This window comes from Rhincodon typus, chromosome 40 (assembly GCF_021869965.1).
Source record: "Rhincodon typus isolate 14 chromosome 40, sRhiTyp1.1, whole genome shotgun sequence".
NCBI lineage: Eukaryota > Metazoa > Chordata > Chondrichthyes > Orectolobiformes > Rhincodontidae > Rhincodon > Rhincodon typus.
In genome coordinates this window covers 2595827-2614420 of record NC_063371.1, presented here as the reverse complement: position 1 = coordinate 2614420, position 18594 = coordinate 2595827, and the positions used below count along the sequence as shown (strand labels likewise).

Here is an 18594-nt window from a genome sequence, read left to right as displayed (position 1 = left end):
AACTCAGCTTCTGACCCCCCAAAGCCTGTGCACCATCGACAAGGCATAAGTCAGGAGTGTGATGGAGTACTCCCCAGTTGTCCTGGATGGGGGCAGCTCCAACAACGTTCAAGGAACTTAACACCATTCAGGATAAAGTAACCTCCTTAATCAGCATTCCAACCACCATCTTCAACGTTCACTTCCTCCACTAAAGTATAATAGCAGCAATATGTACTATCTACAAGATACACTGGAGACATTCACCAAGGGTTCTTATCCAGTACCTTCCAAAACCAGGACCACTACCACCTTGAGGGATAAAAACAATGGATACTACCTGCAGGATTCCCTTCAAGCCACTCACTATTCTGACTTGGAAATATTTCACCGTTCCTTCACTGTTGTTGACATGAAGTCCCTACGCCATATAGACTGCCACAGTTCAAGAAGACAGCTCACCAGCATCCAACAATAAATTGTAAAATATGCTGTCCACATCCCATGAACAGAGTTTTAAAAAATGAAGTTTTTCTCTTAAACCATGGAATGGCCAAAAGTTTGCAACAGAAACTGGTCATTTAGCCCACTCTGTTGCCACATCTTTCAGTCAATGCTGGCTTTTCTGGCTTATTCTAGTTAGTGATTGATACTGTACAGCAAGGGGACAGCCTTTCTGTCAGCAACCGGTGATGGTACCTTCCTCAGAGGAGTACAGTGGCTTGACGGTTTGGATCCTGAACACACAACCCACTGATCTTGAGTTCAATCGGGTTTGATTTCAAATCCTATCTCGAGTGATTGTGCAAGAGAAGTCTGGAAATGCAGTCAGACCTGTTGGCTATCTGAATCTCTGGTATTCTTCAAGACATGGAATGTAACCCCTGCCCCTGGAGCAGTCTGGCCATCCTGTGATACCACCAAGTTCTTGAATCTGAGCATAGAAAACCAGTGCAGTCCTCAAGTTGAGGCTGAGTTGTATCACTGGGGTAAACCAGAGAGAGCTATCCTCTTTACTAAGCAATCTGAATTTATATAGCACCTTTCATGTTGTTAAAAAGCATCAGGCAAAGACCTCAAACACAGTGGGAAGCAGACCACACAGGATGTTAGGGCAGCTGGCCAAAGGCTTAGTCACAAAGGTCAGTTTGGAAGGAATGTTGTGAAGGAGGAATGGAGCATTTCACCAAGAGAATTCCAGAGCCTGGAGCTAACACAATTGAAGGCAGAGTCACCTGTATGAAGCATTTATAATCTGGTGCACAAGGAGGGCTGAATTGGGACAATGCTGATTTCCTGAAGGGCAGTGGGGCTGTGGGGGGCTGCAGAGATAGGGAGGGGCGAAGTTATGGAGAGATTTCTGATCAAAAATGAGGATTTCGAAATCAAGACATTGTTTGACCGTGAGCCACTGTCAGTCAGCAAGCATAGGGTTAGTGACTCAATAGTACGAGTTAGAATACCGGGAGGAAGTTATGGATGAATTAATGATGAGTTTAAGACTGGAGACGGGCAATGGTAGTAATGAAGTGGTCAATTTCAGAGATAACAAAGAAATAGATAACAGCACTGAACCATGAGGACATGTACTCAACAGATTCCTTGCACGAAGGGGTTGTCGAATGGGGAAAGGTTGATCAGGTTGGGCCTGAATCCATTGGAGTTCAGAAGGATGAAAGGTGATCCTATTGAATGTGTAAGATCCTGAGGGGGCCTGATGGCACGGATGCTGGAAGGACATTCCCCTTGTGGGGCACAGCTAGAATGAGGATGCACAGTTTCAAAATAAGGCGTCTCCCATTTCAGGTGCAGATGAAGATAATTTTTTTCCCCCTCTTAGTGTCCTTAATCTGTAGAATTCTCTTGCCCAGAAAGTGATGGTGGCAGCGTGGTTGCATCTTTTTAAGGCTGATGTAGACGAATTCTTGTTTGACAAGAGGGTCCAACGGTAGCAAGGTGGGGGGTGCAGATGGAAAAGTGGAGTTGTGGCCACAGTCAGATTAGCCATGATTTTATTGAAGGGTAGAGCAGGCTCGAGGAGCCGAATGGCCTGTATCAGGTCATAATTTGTATCTTGAGTCATTTAGGCTGGTGTTCCTTCAGGTATAGGAGATTAAGGGAGGGAGGATTTATTTGGGGTGTTTGAGATGACTAAAGGAGTTCAATAAGACCATGAGATGTAGGAGCAGAATTAGGCCATTCGCCCATCGAGGCTGCTCCACTATTCAATCCTGGCTGACATGTTTCTCAGCCCCTTACTCCTGCCATCTCCCTGCAATCCTTGATCCCCTTACTCATCAAGAACCTATTTATATCTCTGTCTTAAAGACACTCAATGACTTTGCCTCCACAGCCTTACATGGAAATGAGTTCCACAGATTCACCAGCCTCATCTCAGTTCTAAAGGTCATCCTTTCACTCTGAGGCTGTGCCCTTGGGTCTTACTCTCTCCTACTAGTGGAAATATCTTCTCTGTGCCTGCTCTGTCCGGACTTCTCAGTATTCTGTAGGTTTCAATCAGATCCGCCATTATCCTTCTAAAGTGCATTGAGTACAGAGCTAGAGTCCTCAACCGCTCCTCATATGACAAGCCCTACTTCCTTGGAATCATTCTTGTAAACCTCCCTGAACCCCCTCCAATGCCAGCACACCCTTCCTTAGATACAGGGCCCATAACTGTTCCAAATGCGATCTGACCACAGAGCCTAATGCAGCCTTAGCAGTACATCCATTTTCTTGTATTCTAGCCCTCTTGAAATGAACACTAGCGTTGCATTTGCCTTCGTAACTGCCAGCTGAACCTGCATGTTAAATTTCAGAGAATCGTGAACTAGGGCTCCCAAGCCCCTTTTGTGCTTCAGATTTTGAAGCCTTTCCCTGTTTAGGAAATAACCTATGCTGTTCTTCTAAACAAAGTGCACAACCTCACACTCTCCCACACTGTATTCCATCTGCCATTTATTTGCCCATTCTCCCAGCTTGTCCAAGTTCTTCTGTCGCCTCCCCATTTCCTCCACTCCACCTGCCCCTCCACCTACATTTGTGTCATCTGCATCTTAGCAACAATATCCTCAGTTCCTTCATCCAGACATTAATGTGTAACGTGACTAGTTGTGGTTCCAACACAGACTCCTACAGAATTCTTCATGTCACCAGCTGCCATCTGAAAAAGGCCCGTTGATCCCCACTCTCTGCCTTCTGCCAGTACCTTGCCCCTCACACCTTGGACTCATCTTATTTAGCAGCCTCCTGTGCGGCACCTTGTCACAGGCCTTCTGGAATTCTAAATAGATCACATACACTGGATGTCCTTTGTATAAATTGCTCATTACTTCTTCAAAGAATTCTAACAGATTTGTCAGGCATGACCTCCCCTTTATGAAGCCTTGTTGACTCAGCCCTATTTTATCATGCACTTCCAAGTACTGTACAATCTCGTCCCTAATAATGGACTCTAAAATCTTATAAACGACCGCGGTCAGACTAACCGGCCCAGAGATTCCTGTCTTCTGTCTCCATCCTTTCTTGAGCAGGAGTGTTACGTTAACTATTTTCCAGTCCTCTAGGATAGAGAGAAACTATTTCTTTCCATAGCACTGGGGAAGGGGGTGATGTACAAGCAAGGTAGGTGTTTGGAGTTAAGATACAGTATAGTCACACTGTAATTAGATGGCACAGGAGGTTGAATGGCCTCCTCGTGTGCCCTGCTGGTTCCACCATTGTCTGGCTGCACAGTGGCAGAGATGCCAGTGTGTTTCAAAAAAAAGTAGCTGTCAGAGGGCCAGGGTTGTTGTGTTCTACTGCGGCCTCCTAACATCTCAATTCAAAGCATATTTAATAGAGTTCAGCTGGATACAGTTCACCTCAAACTGTCTGGACTCGCTGTGGAATTGGAAAATGCCACAAAAGGCACAGAAGCTCCACGTCTGAAGCACAGAGGAGGAGTTAACAGTGTTCTAGAAGCATTCTCCTACATTCTATCTTTCATATACCAGCTCCACCCCCCAATCTTCTGTGCAGTTACAGCCTTTTCTGTTCTCATCGCAGTTGTTGTTGTTCCATCAATGTTTCCTTTTAATCCAGCTTTGTTGCTGTTCTGGCTGTGGTGAAACGTGGCAGTGTTGTACTGTTGCAGACTTGTTGAGCACGGGGCAAGATCCTGTCTGGGTCTGGACGATTGCAAGTGGGTGGGATGAGAACTGCCCCACATTGCTCGCATTAAACTCTTGCAGAGTATGTTTGGCTGAAGTTGCAGGGAATTGCTTATATCTCCGTGTGTGTTCCGAAACAGTTTATCTTGCTGTTGGCTTGTTCTCTATCACGACGAGAGAGCAGGTTTGGATTTGTGACACCTGAGAGTGATGGGGGCTTGCCAGAGCCTGGACAATCCCCAACTCATTCAGTTTTCTAACTGGAATTCAGTTGAATGGACAGATTTCCATGAGTTCCCAGCGTATTTTCAATGACAGATTAACTGGATTCCGCTGATTAGCACGTCAGCAATCTATTTCCCTTCTGAAGTGGTTTTCTTTGTCACTATCCCTTCATTCTGTTTGACAAATCCTCAGCTCAGTTCAAAGGTATTCGCTGTGGCTCATCTGTTAGCAAGTGCTCCCCTCTTGAGTCAGTGAGGTTGCAGGTTCAAGTCCCACTCCAGGAGTGCAAAAATCAAGGCTGCCACTCTCATTGTACCAATGTAGTTCCAAGGGAGCGCTGTGCTGTCGGTGGGACATCAAGGTGAGACCCTTTTTCCATCTCAGGAGGGTGTAGAATGATCCCATGGCACTATAGTGAAGAAGAGTTCTGCCACAATGCTCTGGCCCAAACACATCTCTAAGTAAACATTATCAAAACATTAACTGATCATTACTGCATTGCTGTTTGTGGGAGTTTGCTTTGCAGACATTTGCTGATATGTTTCCAACATTACAACAATGACTACACTTCAGAAGCACTTCACTGGCTGTTAATGCACTTCTAGGCATCTTGTGGAGATGAGAGGTGCAATAAAAACACAACAACTTCTGTAACAGTTGCCTCACTTTATCCATGGCTGAAGTATGACTGATGCTTCTCAAAAGATTTATTTATAAACTGGCAAATGTTCCACAGCCTCGGTGATATTTGGTCAGCTGAAAGGGTTTGTCTTGTCTTTGCATTTTTGGAGGAGTTTGATGAGTGGCTACATCAAACTTAGGTGAAGAAAGACTGTAAAACTTACATTTCCTACTTTCTGCTCTTGTCGTAACATCTTAGATGAGCAATTTGAAGTGGAACTGCCTCAGCAAACACACCTCACTCTGATCCCATTGCTTCACAGCACAGATTACTTGGAGTGATGGAAAAGTATCACCTATTTGACCCATCAAGTCTGTGCCAGCTCTTTTGAAGAGCCCAGTCCCCAAATTGCCGCCATGTCACTGAAGTAATTCCTCCTTGAAGTGTTTAATCGTTCCTTTTAGAATGTTATAGTTGAAGCTGTTTCACCCCCACCATATTGGGCAGTGCATCCCAAAACTTTAACAGTATTGGCTTTTTTTCAAAAGTGGTTTGGCCATCATCTTAAATCTGGCCCCTCCAGTTATTGAGTCTTCAGCCCAGACGGTATCTCTTTATTCACTCGTGTCTAATCCTTTCACACCTCTGTCAAATCTCCTCATGAACTAATGGTCTATGGAGGCTTAGTGCAACCTGGCTTTTGAACTTTGTGCTTCTACTCATAAAGCCCAGGATGCCATGTGCCTTGTTAATTGCTTGTCACAGCGTGACAAGTTGACTACTCATGGTCTTGATTTCTTTTGGTGATACAACTCAAGTTGAACATTGTGGGGTTTGGGAGGGCGTGGGGTATGTCAAATAGCTCAGAGTTAAATGAGTTATCAATCGATGTGCAAATGAAGAAATCGAAGAACATGGAATGTCAAAGGCAATTAGAGATGAAGCAACAAATGCTGGCCTTGCCAGCGATGCCCGCATTCCATGAAAGAACTAACTCAAAAAAATGTTGGTTAAATAGGAACTGTTGGAATTACATTCTAGTAAGGATGATGGATGTTGTGAAGCTAATTATAGGGCAATCATCTTACATGAAGCCTTGAGCCATCTTCATGGCTTAAAACTATTGTCCCACCCCAGCTTCGAGATTGTAGCCTTGAAACCAATCCTAGAACCTCCCTTATTATCTATAATTGGAAGGGCAGAGTTTCTGTTTTTAATCACCTCAGAATGTTAACAGTGTCCCATGGTTGCGTTAAAACTTTAAGATTGGTTGTATCTTGGGCGTTAGATGAAGGAATAAATTCTTGCTTTCCCTAATTCCATCTGCAGATATTGATGTAGTTACTGCTCACAGTGCAGTGCCCTGTACATTGGAGGAGACCAAGTGCGGATTAGGTGACTGCTTACTGAAACAAGTCCATTTAATCCACAGCCGTGACCCTGACTTACTGGTAGCCTATCACTTGAATTCTCCATCTTGCTGTCACCCTGACATCTCGGTCCTTGTCCTGCTGCAGTGTTCCACTGAAGCTCAACATAAGCTTCAGGAGCAGCAACTCCTCTTTCAATCTCACCTTACGGCCTTCCAGTCAACACTGAACTCAAGAGTTTAACACACTAATCTCCGCCCCATTTCATTTGCTTGTTGTGCTTTTATTCTTACTTTCAGCAGCCCATTTGCACCAGGTATATCTTCAGTTTTCTTTCTTACTCCCATCTCCATTCTCTTAGGCTCTGGAGAACTTACCATTCGAGAAATATGGAAGCTGGGAGCAGGAACATGCAATTCAGCCCTTCAAGCCTGCTCTTCCGTTCAATCTGATCATGACTGATCCTCTAATTCAGTCCCATTCTCCCTCTTTCTCCCTATACCCGTGATCCCTTAAAATCTAATAATGCACCTATCTTTTTCTTGAATATATTCAGTGATTTTGCCTCCACAGCCTTCTGTGTAAGAGAATTCCACAGTTCACTACTGTTATAAAGCAGAGGTTGACCTCCCTCTGAGAACTAAAACTGAAACACCATTACCCTATAACCTATAAAAGAAGTGCATCAAGTGGTGTAACCTGTCTTTCAGCAACTTCTAGTGGTTAAATAAAATAAACCCCTGACACTCACTTTAAAATCAACAAGTAACAGTTTATCTAACTCTACCAGTGAACAAGTTAACTAAACTATTAACAAACCGAATAAATCCCATCTAACTACTAACTATTCCCAAATAAAACAAGATTCTAATGGTAGAGATAGTAGGAACAGCCGATGCTGGAGAATCTGAGATAACAAAGTGTGGAGCTGGATGAACACAGCAGGCCAAGCAGCATCAGAGGAGCAGGAAAGCTGACGTTTCGGGCCTAGACCCTTCTTCAGAAATGAGGGAGGGGAAGGGGACTCTGAAATAAATAGAGAGAGGGGGGGACGCGATGATGGAAGGTGGATAAAGGAGCAGAGGTGAAGAGGAGATGGACAGGTCAAGGAGGCAGGGATGGAGCCAGTAAAGGTGAGTGTAGGTGGGGAGTTAGGATGGGGGTTGGTCAGTCATGGAAACATGGACAGGTCAAGAAGGCGGGGATGAGGCTGGTAGGTAGGAGGTGGGGGTGGAGGTTGGTCAGTGAGGTGGGAGGAGCGGATAGGTGGGAGAAAAGACGGATGGGTCAAGGAGGTGGGGACGAGCTGGCTGGTTTTGGGATGCAGTCAGGGGTGGGGAGATTTTGAAGCTTGTGAAGTCCACATTGACACCATTGGGCTGCAGGGTTCCCAAGCGAAATATGAGGTGCTGTTCCTGCAACCTTCGGGTGGCATCGTTGTGACACTGGAGGAGGCCTAGGATGGACATGTCGTCCAAGGAGTGGGAGAGGGAGTTGAAGTGGTTCGCAACTGGGAGGTGCAGTCGTTTGTCACGAACCGAGCGTAGGCGGTCCATAAAGCAGTCTCCAAGCCTCCGCTTGGTTTCCCCGATGTAGAGGAGACCACATCGGGAACAGCGGATACAGTATACCACATTAGCAGATGTGCAGGTGAACATCTGTTCAATGTGGAAGGTTTTCTTGGGCCCTGGGATGAGGGTGAGGGGGAGGTGTAGGGGCAGGTGTAGCACTTCCTGCAGTTGCAGGGAAAAGTGCCAGGGGTGGTGGGGCTAGTGGGGAGTGTGGAGCGGATGAGGGAGTCACGGAGAGAGCGGTCCCTCCGGAAGGCAGATAAGGGTGGGGAGGGAAAAATGTCCTTGGTAGTGGGGTCAGATTGCAGGTAGCGGAATGGTGTTCTAATGGTATACTGTTCCAATAAATATAAGTCCCACTTATATATAAAAAAATTAGTCTCTCGCAATTACAACCAGACTACATGTCTTCCAGAAGTTCTGTGCCTTGTCTGTCGATTCTTTTGTCAAGTATATTCACTAGTTGTGCTGTGGTTATCTTTGTGGTATCTCCAAGATACAGAGGTGTCTGTGAGAGCCAGCTATTCTCTCTTGAGAGCTGAGGGCTGTTAACTCCGACGGATGGCAATTTGCTGTCTCTGAGGTTTTGTCCAGTTGCCCCCTTTTATACCCTTGATGACATATCAATATTCTTTACAAAAGGATTGGTCCAAGGTTGTCAAAACCGTCAGATTTAAATTTAATTTTTTTTTTGGTATTTAAGTGCCTGATTGAAATTGAGCTAAATTCAAAACGTGTTGTCTTGGTAAAACTGCTGCCTGGCCTGCTAACTGTACAGCCTTGCGAAACAAATGTGTCAGTTCGGGTGTTCACTGTGTACTTGCGAACTTTCAAGCTACTGCTCATGGACATCCATTTTAAATCTCTAAGCATAGAAAAAGCACATAAACTTTTAAAGGGACCACACAATGCTTTCCCCGCTAGCATTTCACAAACACCAAATTCTAACTTGCTGCCTCCCAATCCACAAGTGCTGTACCCAACTTCACAGCACTACCCTTTGAGCACGAAATGTTTCCTCATCTCAGGTCTAAAAGGCTTACCAGTATTTTGAGACTGTGACCCCTGGTTCTGGACTCCCCAACCAGGGAAAAATCCTCTCTGCATCTAATGTGTCCAGCCCCATTAGAACTTTACACATTTCAATCAGATCCCCCCTCTAACCCTTCTCACCTCACATAAATACAGGCCCAGTCAAACCAATCTCTCCCCCTAGGACAGTCCTGCCATTCCTCGTATCAGCCCAGTTAACCATCGCTGCACTCCTGTCCTATCTTTGGTAGGTGGACCAAACCTGCATGCAGAACTCCATGTGTGGTTTCGCTAAGTCCTTGTATAGCTGCAGTAAGACACCCCTATTTCTGAACTCCACATCTCTTGCAGTGAAGGCCAGTATATCATTTGCCTTCCTAATTGCTTGTTGCACCACCTTTCACTGTTTAGTGTACAAGGACAATTAGATCCCTTTGCATATCCTCACTTCCCCACATATCACCATTTAAATAATGCTAATAATAATCTGTCCTGTCATTTAATCACTCATGTAGTCCACTCCATCACAGACTTCCTTTTTGTCCTTGTTCTGCCCACCTCTTCTCAAAATCAGCTACAAATCTAACTTATCCCAGCACTGATGAAAGGTCACAGACTGAGAACATTAACTTTGTTTCTCTCTCCACAGTTGCTATTGGACCTGTTGAGTATTTCCAGCATTTCCTGTTTTCATTCTAATTGCTAGTTTAGCAGCCTGGCCACAAGTCGAACCAATACCAATAACGTCCAGTCAATACCAATACCTTTGACAGCTCTGTCCTCTCCTGTTGCTGATGCCACCCGATGCTGTTGAAGCCCTCGTCCACGTTTTTTTGTCACCTTTTAGACACATTGCCATTCTTTCAGTAGCACCCCCAAGCTCCAAGCCATGTCTAAGCACCCTGTGTCCTGTATCACATTCATTCCCCCTTCTCCGTTACTTCAATCCTCATCCATTTAATCGTTTATGGGATGTGGGCATCACTGGCGAGGCCATTCCTAATTGCCCCTTGAGAAGGTGGTGGTGAGCTGCCTACTTGAACAGCTGCAGCCCGTGTAGTTCAGGGATAGACACAGTGCTGTTAGGGAGGGAGTGTATATCTCACTGCTCTGAGATATGAAATATGCAAGTCTCACCTCGGCCGCACACTCTGAAACTACTTCCAGACTCTTTACCACGTCATTTCTTGAGGTGCACCTTTTCAGCTGCAGCTTAGCTGGTCACAGACTCATATTCGACTGTCAAGCAGCACTGTAGAGCTGTGACTGTAGAAATCCAGGATGACACTGCAGTGCAGTACTGAGAGGTTGCTGCCTCACTGTCAAAATGACTGCATCTCAATGAGACATTAAACCAAGGCCCTGACTGCCTTTAACCCATGACAGTATTTTTGGGGGGAGGTGGTTCTTGCTGGCCTGTCCAATAAAAATAATATAAGTCTCACTCACCAACACTGAAATAGATGATGTGATTGTTTGCCTCATTCTGAGTGTGGGAGCCTCCTGCACACACAGTGATGACACTTCAGTAAGTGTTTCATTGGCTGTAAGGCAATTTGCAACGTCTTGCAGCCTCAAAAGGTGCTATGTAAATGCAAGCCTTCTCTCAAACCAGCATCCTATTCAAACCATGCCTGTTTCCCCACGTTTTTCCACTTGTGTAGCATTTTGGAATTTGTGTTTAGCGTGTACTGTTTTAGAAATGCAAGTTCTTGTGATCCACAGTGCTCTGTTTGTTTGAAGCTCAGCTTTTACTTGTGTTGCCCGTGGAGCTTTGTGACAAAGAAAAGCAGTTATTACCAATTTGGAGTTATCACCAAGTTTATTATATTGTGTGAAGGAAGCTGCAGTGTTGCCTAGGTATTTTTAAACTTAGAGGAAATGTTTCTGCCTTGTAAATATTGGGTGTGTTTGAATAGCTGGTTTGTTTTGGAAGCTGCGCAGATCGAATCTGCCTCCCAGTATTCTCTATTTAGCTCAGTGGGTGTTGGTGTTTAATGAGGACCTGTTTAATGCAACCATATGTCACAAGAAGATCTAATAACATCTTTATCATAGTGTTTAACAGGACACCGTTATATTTCTGTGATTACTGAATTCAAACATCTTCCTTTGGTGAAACCCTGCTATATGTCATCTCTGTTGCAGTCTTGTGCTTTCTGTCTGTGTCTCTCATTCTGACTCTCTCTCATTCTTTTATTCTGTCTGTCACACTCTGTCACAATTTCCCATGCTCACAAACTCTGCGTCATTCTCGCTCCTTTTCTCATGCACACTATTTCACTGTCATACTCTCGTTCACGTTCTCTTGCACTCTCGCACTCTGTCTTGGTCACATTCTTTGGCACTCTCTTGCTCATTTGCTCTCTCTCCCTTTCACACTCTCCATGTCTATCTTTCTGAACATCTCTTTCTATCTGATGTGATTATGATTATTTCTTCTTTGAACTTTCCACTCCTGTTCCTTCGACAGCTTTTCCAACAGGCACTTCACTTCGTAAAGTAACTGGTTGGCTCTGAGCACTTTGGGATGTACTTTGGGGTGAGGTTGCGAAAAGTGCTATTTAAATGCAAGGTTTTTTTAATCCCTTTTCTGTCCTGCTGTTGCTCCCTACGACACCATTGCTGTGTTGAAAGAAAGACTTGCACTATTTTTGCACTGTGATTCATTCTGCACTAGGATATCAGACTGGAATAACTTGTGATAGATCTGGATAGCCACATGTTGTATTCTTCAATCTTCACTCTGTAGGGGTTATGGTATTATATTGGCTATGTTGTTGGATTTAGTAAACCAAAGACATGGATTAATGATCCAGCGACACTGGTTCCACTCTCACTACAGCGACTTGGAAATTTAAGTTCAATAAATCTAGAATAAAGTGCTTGCCTCATTACTAATGATCCTGAAGCTGCTGGATTATTGTAAAAAACCCCCTGTCCTTTAGGGGAGGAAATCTCCCAGATTTAGCCAGTCTGACCGAACTGAATTAAAAGTAAAACGCTGCAGATGCTGGGAATCTGAAATAAAAACAGAAAATGCTAGAGAAACTCAGCAGGTGTGGCAACATCTGTGGAGAGAGAGAGAAACAGAGTCAGCATTTTAATCCAGTATGACTCCTCTTCAGAACTGAAGGGAGTTGGAAAATGATGGTTTTTATGCTCATTACAGAGGGGGGAGGAGGAGCAAGTAGAATAGATGGTGAGAGTGCCTAGAGCAAAAGACAGAGGCAGCGGTAATGGTGGTAAAGGAGAGACAGAGGTGTAAATTAGGGTGAATGTTAGCAGTGAAAAGGAGAAAATGGATCTGCTCTGCTGAGTGCAAAGCCAACAAGACATCATCAAATCTTGGCCAGGGAGGGCGGTATATGTGTGAAAAATGGAGGACAGAGGTGCCTACACAGAAAATGATGTGCTATTCCTTCAGCTTCATTGGAAAACCAGAGCAGGCCAAGGACAGAAATATTAGCATGTGAACATGGTGCTTATTGAAACTGGAAGGTGAGGGTCATTCCTATATGTGACTCCTACCCACAGCAATGTGCTTGACTGCCCTCTGAAATGGCCGAGAGAGTCATGCAATCCTATTCAAGAAGGCAGTTCAGTGAGAGAATGCTGACCTGACCAGCAACGTCCATAGTCCGTGAATAAAGAAGAAATGTCTTGAAGTTTTCCTGTAAGACTGTGGTTTAGTATGATGGCTGCTGGCAAAGATGAGCAAATGGTATGGCCAGGCTGAGGACTGCCCCATCCCAGAGCCAAGAGTAATCCGTTCATAAAACTGCGGGCTTATTTTCCTCTCTGAGGTTCCACTGAGTGGAAATTTGTCTGAACTGGGCTTGCCAAGTGAACTGGAAGCTTTTACCTCTTGTTTCTTTTCAAGGTGATGCTGCAGGCAGCAGTCCTGTCAACCAGGAACGCCGTAAAATGAGCCTTTTCATTTTGATGAAATGATTTTAGATTTAGGTTCAGACTTCTATTCTCACGTGTACTCCGGTACAGGAATACAGGAGTATAGCAGGGTTTTAACAGACTAAGTGAGAATTCTGTTCCCTCTGTGGGGCAGTTGGTAACCTGGGGTGCAGATATATGACAACTGACACAAGAACTTAGAGTGGACTGAGTCAATACTCCAGGTCAGGCATTTCAGATTGGGACTCTTCTTCAGAACTGGGGTCTTCCCAGAGGGAGGACGACAACTTCTTCAAGATGGGCATCCTTGGAAGAGGCCCCCCCGCCCCGCCCCCGCAGTGGGGATAGATTTGTTTTCAAATGTAAGTTGTTGTGATCTGAAATGTGCTGTCTGAAAGGGTTGAGGAAACATATTCCATCACAACTTTTCAAGTATTATTCAAATTCATTTAAAAAGGAAAGATTTGCAGGGGTGTAGTGGAGAAACACAGGCCATGGGCCTATTTAGATTACCCTTCTTAAGAAACAATTCAACAGTCTAACAGAGTTATAGCGTTGTGCAGCACAGAAACAGACCCTCGGTCCAACCTGTCTGTGCTGACCAGATATCCTAAATTAATCTAGTCCCATTTACCAATGTTTAGCCTGTTTCTGTCTAAACCCTTACTATTCATGTACCCATCTAGATTCCTTTTAAATGTTGCAATTTTACCTGCCTCCACCACTTACTCTGGCAGCTCATTCCATAAACGCACCACACACTCTGCATGAAGAAGTTACCGCTTAGGTCTCTTTTAAATCTTGCCTCTCTTACCTTAAACCTGTGCCTCTAATTTTGAACTCCCCTACCCTGGGAAAAATACCTTGGCTATTCACCCAGCCATGCTCCTCATGATTTTATAAACTTCTATAAGGTTACCCCTCAGCCTCCGAGGCTCCCCAGCTCCTATACTCAATGCTTCTATAAACGATTGATGGCGTTAATTTTTAATTTGAGAATGGCGGCTTTTTTTTGTTAATCTAAGGTGTTAAGGGACCAGATCTTCTGTGGATAAGCCAGATTTCTGATCCTAGGTTGATGACAGCCTTTATTTGAATGCATTTTTGTGAAGCGAGCATTGCTATCTGTGCCAGCAGTCTTGATCCATCCTTAATTGCCCTTGAGAAAGGGGTGGTGAGCTGCCACCTTGGATTGCTGTAGGCCATGTGGTTTAGCTCCACTTGCCATGGTCTTTTCTACAGCACTTCAGTACAACCAAAATGGCACGAGAGGCAACTCCGGAGGCTGGGGAGAATTGAGAGCTGTGGGACTGGAGGAACATGTAGGCCAGAGCAGGTAAGAATGACAGATTTCCTCCCCTGAAATGAGTTATGACTGTCCAGTTGTTTCATGATCATGAGAAATGAGACTGGCATTTTAGTCTAGATTGGTTCATTGACTTTAAATTACTGAGCTGCTGTGATTGAATGTCATTATTATGTTTCCACAGCATTAGTCTGGGCTTCGAGATTATTAAGCAAGTAATATTACCGCTACTCTACAGTTCCCTAAATGCACTGATTTTAAGCAGAATGTATTAGAAGATCCTGAATTGTAATCCTTCAGCTGCCACTTGACCCTGTATGTTTTTAAAATTCAGACTTGCCTCTGTTTCCTGCTTTTTACAAACTTGGTGGCACCTTGCACTTCAGATTTTACTTGTTCTGCTAATGGTCCCTGGGATAAGGAATACCTTTCAGAAATAAAGCCTCCTAATGCTTCAAGAGCGAGAGGCGAAGGCCCTTGATTTAGTGGAATTGAATACAATTGCATTGTAACACAGAACCAGCTTTGTGTTGGAGAGCTGTTGCAGCAAATTACTTACTCGGTGATTAGAGAGGTGACTGGGTCCATCTGCAGTATCTTGACACATGCAGGGTCATTACGATAACCTGTGGGTCAGTTCTTTGTTTTGCAGGTACAACCTGCAGTCAATAGTTGTTGCAATATATTTTAGCATGGATTTTGTTTAAAAAGCTAAATTTCCAACCAACTTTGCCTTGTCTCAAATTTGTGGTCTACCCTGTGTTCTGCCTTAGTTATCCTTCCAGTGAAGTCTGTTTCTTTTCCCCGTTTTGATGTGAAGGCAGTGACCATCATTAGGTACTGTTCTACATGTTTACCTTCTCTGCACTCCCTTCCAGAACTGGCTGTTGAAACATTCGGGGGATAATTGCCATGAATCCACGGAGTATCATCCCTGGATCCTGCCTTAGCCACAGACAAGCACTTGCACACCCTGAGACACACATTAATATTCCCTCATACTTTCATACACACTCACACATATATAAAGTGTAGCTTGCATGCTCGCACACATTGTGAGGAAAAAAAATTCTGTGATCAATACACTTGTATATACCTAGTGCATGTATGCGCACACAGTCACACATACGCTCATGTAGATATACTTACAAACTCATTCTCTCACACATCTACTCTTACTCACTCACACACATTCAGATGCGTGCATGTTTGTGCATTAAGTCACAAAAACTCATTTACTTACCCGCACACACACACACACACACACACACATACACACACACACACATACACGCCGTCATGTACACAGTCACACAGACTCCTATATGGTTGCACACGTGTGCATGAATGCACACTGCACATGTACTTCCATATACTTAGCCCCTATAAGTACACGCACATGCAAATATATTCATCTGTCACATATATACTCTCACTTGTGCACCCATACACTGTCAACACACACAGTTCCACAAACGCATACTTCCAGCCCACTCAATTACCATTTACTAGATTTGACATTAGCCAGTTCAATTGGACAAAATTTCTAACTATCAGTGAAGTTGGAGAGCATGCATCTATTGTACAATTGTGTGATAATGACAGTAATTTGTATGGAATTAGCACCTCACTTTAAACTCTTTGGGTGATTCCTGTTGAACAGAAAAAAAACATGAACAGCCTCTTTTACTTTCCCTCTCAGATCAGCTCAGCGACCTGCAGTTGAACGGAACAAACCTCTCAAGGGACAGTAGAGTGGGCCGACTCAGCAGCAAGGCACAGCGAGGTACAAGCCCACACAATCCCTGCCATGTTAACAAAGTTCTGTTGGCTTATTCGGAGAATGTAAATGGGGCAGGAATCTCACTTCAGACGGCTGTCTAGCTGTTTAGGAAGTGAAGACCTGTGGGTGCTGCCTCTGCCTTGGCCCCCTCAGGCTAGATACTGGCTGGCACTCACCAAGTGCACGTCTGAATGGGGGATCTAAAGTGCAACTGGTGACTTGCCTGAATGAGATCTAGTCTGTCCAGCAGAGATAAGGGGTGGCAAGTTGGTGATGGGAAATCGGGAGGGAAAGCTCTAAATGCAGCTTTTATTGGAAAGACTCCACTGCACTGCAGGTAAATTTCACTGCCATGTGAACATCTGCACAAGAATCTTTAACGTGCCAACTTGGCTGAGTTGGTGGATCTTTTGAGCCCCGCTGTGGGGAGAAAGAGAATCTCTTCTGATTCTTCAATGTAGGACTGAGTGGGACTAGTCCAGTTGCTCTTGCAGAGAGCTGGCATGCGGTTTGACATGGCCTCCATCTGTGCTGCAACCATTTTATGTTCCCGTCTTCTTGCTGTGTTGTTGGACAGCTGCCACTTTGGAGCAGCCGTTTTCCCTAAAAGTCTGTCCCCTTTCCTGACCCTCTTCAGCGAAATCACGAGGAGACAGAATTGGGTAGAATTCCCCTCCACTGCACACTGTGTTCGAATCCATTCCATCTCATAACTCTTTTGTCAATGAACTAACCTGAGCTACAGGATTGCTTTCTATTTGTGCTATTGCCGTGTCCTCAGACTTCCTCCTGCTCCTGTGTAGGTGATAGAGCCCGGAATGTAAGAGGCAAGAGGAGGGGCAGAAAGTTCCGGAAGAATGAGACTCGCAGTCGAAAACGCCGAGCTTCCACCTCCCGTCCCGAGCGCGTCTGGCCTGAGGGAGTGATCCCTTACGTGATTGGAGGAAATTTCACTGGTGAGTGCTTTTCCTTCAGTGGGAACTAGCCCACCTTTACCGGACCAATCAGCTCACTGGGTTCATCGTGATGAGCACAAAAATATTTTTGAATATCCTCGAAGAGCCTTTTTGTCCTGCACTCGTCAGGTCAAACACAAGAATGCCAAATTCCACACAGTCACACCAATTTAGCCTATAAAGAAAAGGATGCCGATTGGCTGGCACATCAGCTCTGACTGGCTGAGGTGTACCTAGGAATTGAGTGTACTAACAACTAATAGTTCATTCAATAAATAGTTAGACCCTGGGTTTGAAAAAGCAAGTAAAACATTTGGAGTAGCATATTGGGATGTCAAGTTAGCAGGCAACGAGAGGACAGGAATTAATTTCATAAAAAACATAGAAACAAGTAATGAGTTAGTGTAAATCTTGCCTAAGTAAATGTCTAAAGTATGCTTGCCACAGTGTCCTGTATAAGAAGATAAAGTAAACAGTCTAGCAAGAGATTACAACTCTGGCTATCAGTCATTCTGTGCACAACGTTGATGAGTGAGTCGGCAAAAGGTGGGTAAAGAGTTGAGGAGAGCATTTTGCAGGCGCCAGCGGTGATTAGAATGGGATGGCTCACTGTAGATGTTCGCCCTGAAGCTGTCTTGTGCTTTCTGCTTGGCTTGTCTGAAATGATTGAATAGAATCTGCGCTGTTTTACAGGGAGCCAGAGAGCTATCTTCAGGCAGGCGATGAGGCACTGGGAGAAGCATACCTGTGTCACATTCCTGGAACGCACAGACGAAGACAGCTATATTGTTTTCACATACAGACCCTGTGGGTAAGTGTCTGTGAGGAACCGATGCCTCCTGACGCCAACACAGTTAACATCTGTAACCTAGGACAGTGGAAACAGAGGGGCCAATGAGGACAGATTGTTACCTTCACTACAGGTTGTTAGGGTCTAGAATGGATTCCCTGGAAAGCTGGTGAAAGCAGATTCAATTGTAACTTGCTAAAGGGAATTAATTGTAAAAGGTAAACTGCGGAGGATTATGGGGAAAGGGAGAGTTGGTCAAATTGGAAGCTTGCTGTATAGTTGGCATAGACACATTGGGCAGAAAGGTCTTGTTCTGAGCTTATGATTCAATGTAATGTGTTTGTGACCACAGATCATTGTATATGCACATCCCCAGACAACAATTAAATTCAACAAGATGGAAGGGAAAATTACAAAGCAAAATAGGGGGCTTTAAACCTTTGACTTTTTTTTATTTTCGTGAAAGACTTTAACAGTAACAGATGAGGTTTTATGACTAATAGAATTTATTTCTCAGGGGGTTAACACTGTGTCAACAGTGGGAAATAGCTTGGCAATCAAAACAACATTTTAATGATGTTTTGCTCGTAAAAGTGATGGATGTTCATCGAATGAAAGCATGATGAATGCTGGTAATTAAACATTTGCATTTCAGAAACTAAGTACCAGCATCTTGCAGGGCAGGTATAGCATGAATTAAGATACAGGGGAAAGCTTCCCTATAAACTGTCCCAACCAAACACTCCAGGCAGGAACAGCACAGGGTTAGATACAGAGTAAAGCTCTCTCTACAATCTCCCCATCAAATACTCCCGAGCCAGGTACAGCTTGGGGTGAGATACAGTGTGAAGCACCATCTACACTGCCTCCATCAAACACTCGCAGGAGAGACGCAGC

General features: G+C 44.4%; 1 protein-coding gene across 1 annotated transcript in view; it reads left to right on the top strand.

The window, feature by feature from the left end:
- LOC109911454 (bone morphogenetic protein 1-like) overlaps positions 1-18594 on the top strand; it is a 115198-nt gene that overhangs the window by 42428 nt on the left and 54176 nt on the right. Inside the window, exons 3-5 of the mRNA XM_048618704.1 lie at positions 15871-15954; positions 16755-16907; positions 17601-17718. Of these exons, the coding sequence (XP_048474661.1) occupies positions 15871-15954; positions 16755-16907; positions 17601-17718 (355 nt within the window). The remainder of the gene's footprint in view (positions 1-15870; positions 15955-16754; positions 16908-17600; positions 17719-18594) is intronic.